The 4,971-nt window shown below is 56.4% G+C and overlaps 1 protein-coding gene across 1 annotated transcript in view; it reads left to right on the forward strand.

Moving 5' to 3' along the window:
• NPTXR (neuronal pentraxin receptor) overlaps positions 1-4,971 on the forward strand; it is a 95,941-nt gene that overhangs the window by 37,214 nt on the left and 53,756 nt on the right. The window contains exons 4-6 of the mRNA XM_011979124.1: positions 69-112; positions 257-322; positions 468-534. Coding sequence (XP_011834514.1) covers positions 69-112; positions 257-322; positions 468-534 — 177 coding nt within the window. The remainder of the gene's footprint in view (positions 1-68; positions 113-256; positions 323-467; positions 535-4,971) is intronic.

A 4,971-nucleotide genomic window follows, 5' to 3' on the forward strand; every position in this document is an offset into this window, starting at 1 on the left:
CCGCCGCCTCCTCGCGTCCCCGCATCCTCCCCACCCCCACCCCCGTTTTTCTCCCCTCTATTTTTCAGGGACGCATCGAGTACCTGGTGAAATGGAAGGGGTGGGCGATCAAGTGAGTGTCGCGGGGTCCGGGGGCGTCGCGGGAGGGAAGGCAGCGGGCACCGGGGCCTGGGGTGGGGGTGCGCGCGCTTGCTCTCGCCGCGTGCCTGTCCCTCTCTGGTCTTCATCCTGATTTTGAGCGTTTGTGACTCGGCAGGTACAGCACTTGGGAGCCCGAGGAGAACATCCTGGACTCGCGGCTCATTGCAGCCTTCGAGCAAAAGTGAGTTGTTGGGGAAGCTGGCAGGGGCGGCGAGGCCGAGGCTCGGCTGGGGCGCCGCGCGGGGAAGCGGGAGAGCCGGGGAGGGCATCGCGGAGTGGGGCCCGGGAAGGGGCTCTTTTTAACCTCTGGTGTTTTTCGGTCGCAGGGAGAGGGAGCGTGAGCTGTATGGGCCCAAGAAGAGAGGACCCAAACCCAAAACTTTCCTTCTGAAGGTAACCTGGCCCAGCCCCAGCAGCATCCCCTTCTCGGGCCCCCAGCCCCGGCACAGCACGGGGCCTGGAAGGGAGGGACAGATACTCGGCTGCCCAAGCGGGCGGGCCTTTCCAGAGGGGCCCCAGCTGGGCAGGAGGTGGTTGTGAGCCCCCCCAGAAGCCCCTGATGGCAAGCCTCAGCCAGCTTCACCTTCAACAAGAGGGTCCTGGGACTGGGGATAATCTTCCCTGTTGAAACCAGGGTCTGGGGGTGCCTTTAGGGCTCCAGGAAAGGGGGTGGCTGAGGAAGGTGGGGGATGCCCATGGGAAGGGGGCATTTGTTTGAGCTGTTATGACTGTGCTGGGAGTTGGAACCCAGGGGGAGAGTGAGTGGGGTCCCACCTCCTGTCAGGGAACAAGGAGAGGATTGGGGGACCACCTGCCTCCCTTTCCCCAGCTTCCCCGGTTCCCTGTCTTTCAGGATTTGTTCTTCATGGCTCCCCTCCTTTCTTGGGGATCCAACTTGAATTTGACCTCAAAATCACTTCCCTTTGAATTTATCACCCAGGCTGGGCCACTAACTTTAGGGCTCTGAGCCTCAGTTTCCCCCCACTCCCGGCCATTTCTGGAGGATGAGGATGTGGGAGTAAGAGCATAGCATATTAGCCTCTGCTAGGGAGGGAAGAACTTCCAGAGGAAGCCATCTTGGAGGATTTGGGTTTTTATTTTATTTTGACAAGAAAAAACAGAGTCTGGGAAAGGAAGGGCAAGATGGCCCTAGGTGGCAGGCAAGGCTGCAGGTGGAACTCACTGGGCCACCTGTCTCGCTGTAGTGCTACACATGCCTCAGGGCCCCCTCCCACCCGACAGCTGGTGACTTTGTGGGAGGACTCTTTTTTGGAGAAGAGAAGCAGAAGTGAAAGAAATGTGGATTTCCAGAATTTCATATTTTTATAAACCCCACCCTCAAGCGACGCACATCCTAGGGGATCCAGGGAGTAACCTTAACCCTGATGCTTCTCCTGGGGAGGGATGGGCGGAGCAGCTGGAAGGCTGATGGGCTGTGTGACAGTCTCTCAGTGCAGCTGGGGCACCCTCTAGCGGTGAAGCGAGTATGACCATGAACATTGATACACAAAACGCCTTTTTTCTTGATAGTTCTTTTGGTTCCTGAGCTGGCTGTGGGCCTAATACAGGGCTGAGCCCTCAACAGTCCAAGAAGTGGGGAGTATTATCCCCATTTCACAGATAAAAAATCAAGGCCCAGGAAGGGAAAGTGACTTACCCGAGGTCCAGCATCCTGGCTTCATCCTGTCTCCTTTTCTTCATCTTGTGCCTTGAGGAGTCCATGTCAGGTTAAGGGGGAACGGCAGATACACACAGGAAACTATGGAGGCTGTAGAGTTGGCGTGGCAGGGGATAGAGATGCAGATAGGAGAACTTTTTTATCTGGACCCTAAGAAACAGGTAGCCTGAGAGAGATGTGGATATTTGTGAGGGGCTATGGAGATTAGCTTGGGCCGAATACATTGCTCTGGGACTCCGTGGGAGGCAGTATGGCAGTCAGCAAATTACACTCCGCGCTTTCTGCCAGGAACTACTGTGAAGCAAACAGGAGCCCACGAGATAGCTTCCATCCCCCGTTTTACGCATGGGGAAACGGGGTCAGAGGTGTCCAGTAACTTGCCCACAGACATGGGGAGAGGCCAAGGTACAGTTCATGCCATCTACACCATCTACAGTGCATGCCAAGCCCACAGAGCTATGCCTGTCACCTGGTCAGGGTGCAATAACCATGTTGGCTACAGTTATTTTTAATTCACCAGGCAGACCCAAGTCCCCGATTTCAAGGAGTTCTCCATGTGGGGAGGAAGAGGAGGGGTGAACTCTTTAAAAAATAATAATATATAGAAAGTATAAAGTAAGAAATAACAATGTATGCCAAGCATACATTGGAACAAGATCACTGCTTATAAGTCCACCACCCATAGGTAGGTCTGTTCAGTTATTTGCTGCATGCCAGGCAGTGTGCTGAGCAGGTGCCATGTACTCTCTGATCATCACAGGAGCGCCTGAAGTAGGCCCTGTGATGGTGGAGCAGATAAGTAAAGGAGACTCACTGAGCCAGGGTTTCTTTCCGGGCCTGCTGTTTGCCCACACTCTTTGCCCCTCCCCCAGGGACAGTCCATCACCACTGGACTCTTGGAAGCCTAATTGCAGAGGTCAGGAAGCTCAGGCAGCTTGCAGAAGGAGTAAACACTTAACTTTCTGCGAGTCAGAAAGTGTGGGGATGCACCTGCAGAATGTCTGCCTACCATGCCGAAAAAGTCGGGGCTTTTCCCTGCCTTTGTGTGGGAAGGGGTGTGAGGGGCCTGATCCCTGGGAGCTGGGCTGGTAGCATTGGCATGGGCAGGCCCGGCTTCATGTGCTGCCACCTAGTGGCGGAAGGGACTGTTAACCAAGCAGCCCCAGGAGGCCCCAGCCTGGGCTGGGAGGACCACGTGGAGTCACTGTCCCTTCTCCCATGGGGGTGAAGGCCACATTCTAAATGAAGACATCTTGCTTAGCCAACAAATAAGCCAGCGAACACCTCTCCTGGGAGTTGTGGTCCAGTGTAATCTAGTCTTGTCTGAGGGGCATATGGGCTACCTGCAGGTACTAGTTAAGCATCCAGTGTTGTGGGGAGTGGGAGGTAGAGAGACCTCACAACAGATCCCACCTTCAAGGACCTCACAGACCAACCATGGGGACATGGCCTTCCTCTCGGTCCCAACCATCTCCCACCTAGATTGAGGGCAGCCGTCACCTAACAAGCCTCCCTTCCCCAGTAGGAGCCAGAGAATCTGTAAAACCCACGCCCCTTGTGGCACCCCCCACACACCCCAGCGTCTGTCCCCAGCCCTTGCTTTCAGTCCTGTGACTCTTTGCCATCTTCTCACACCACTGAGACCTTGCCCACAGGACTCTCTGCCTCTACCATCTGTCTGTCTGAGCAGGGCACCAGGGCCTCTGGAACTGTCTGGGGTGTAGTCAGGTCTCAGTAAGGACCAGGATTTTCTCCTACTTAGGTGTCAGGGCCAGGCTTTGATGTTTCATTCTTCAAGCCTGGGGTCTGTACTTCTCTGGGCTCTGTGGTTCTTTCGCTGCACCAAATCACTTCCTGTTCCTGCTGCCCACCATCCTCCCTGTGATAGAGCAGCTCTCCAGGAGAGTCTGTGTGTGCAGCTGTAACCCCAAGCAGCTGGTGCCTGATGTGTCAGTTGCTTCCTTAGTAAAGGAAGGACTGGCCATGCAGACAGCTTACATCACCTTACGAGTCCCTTAGCCTTTCTCCATTTAGTGGCATCTGACAACGGGTGGGTTGGACTGGAACCTGGGGTCTCTTGAGAGCCCTGCAGCTTTAGAGAGATTTCATGCCTGGAAGGACAGCTGGAAGGACAGGCCTAGGAGCTTGGGGCAGTATTCCTGGCTGCCCACGACCTCTGCACCACCATCCTGTCCCAGACCATCTTGGCACAGAGAATAGGGAGTGGTCAGGCCCACCTCTAGGCCTGTCCCCCCCAAACTCACATCTGACCAGGTTGGGTTCCAGCCCAGGCTTTGGGGTGCAGGCTTGGATTGCATTGGCACCAGTTCACTCTGAGCCAGGCACTGGGCAGACAAGTAAATGAGACCCATCCAGGGAAGTGTGGTGGCTGAGGTGCTGCCAGCTAAGGAGGCAGGCTGGAGCCAGAGGTCAGCCTGCTCACAGGTGAGAGAGTACGGGGCACCGGGGACATGGTGGCTCAGCAGGACTGGGTGCGGCGGAGCAGGGAAGACCCACCTCCTCCTTTTGGTCACCAGGAATGAGTCCGTGGAGGAGTCCCCGCTTGGGCTGGATCTGGCACAGAGCAGGGGTTTGGCAGGGGCTTCTGAGCAAAGGGCTGCCCTCCCAACACTGTGTCCCAGTTGTCCATACTCCCCTATGTCAGCAAGGGCAGCCATGGAGTGGCCCAGGGCCCTCTGTGGAGCTTGCAGTGGTGGTGGGTTGTAGAAAAAAACACAGTTTTGGAATTGGGCCTGGACAAGGGTGTCCTGACTCAGACCTTGGAGTCGGAGGCAAATTGATTCATCTCTGAACCTCTGTTTCCTTTTCTAAGTCGAGGTCATGAAGACCAGTGATTCTCTTGCATGGTCTTGAGATCATTGGCTGAGAGGCTCTACTTAGGGCTGGCTGGCGCAGGGACATCCAGGGGAGGTCAGCGGGCAGCTCTGAGGTCCCACCCACCCCTCCCTCTGCCCGCAGGCGCGGGCCCAGGCCGAGGCCCTCCGCATCAGTGATGTGCATTTCTCTGTCAAGCCGACTGCCAGTGCTTCCTCGCCCAAGCTGCACTCCAGCGCAGCAGTGCACCGGCTCAAGAAGGACATCCGCCGCTGCCACCGCATGTCCCGCCGTCCCCTGCCCCGCCCGGACCCGCA

Source organism: Mandrillus leucophaeus, unplaced genomic scaffold, assembly GCF_000951045.1.
Source record: "Mandrillus leucophaeus isolate KB7577 unplaced genomic scaffold, Mleu.le_1.0 Scaffold2, whole genome shotgun sequence".
Lineage (NCBI taxonomy): Eukaryota > Metazoa > Chordata > Mammalia > Primates > Cercopithecidae > Mandrillus > Mandrillus leucophaeus.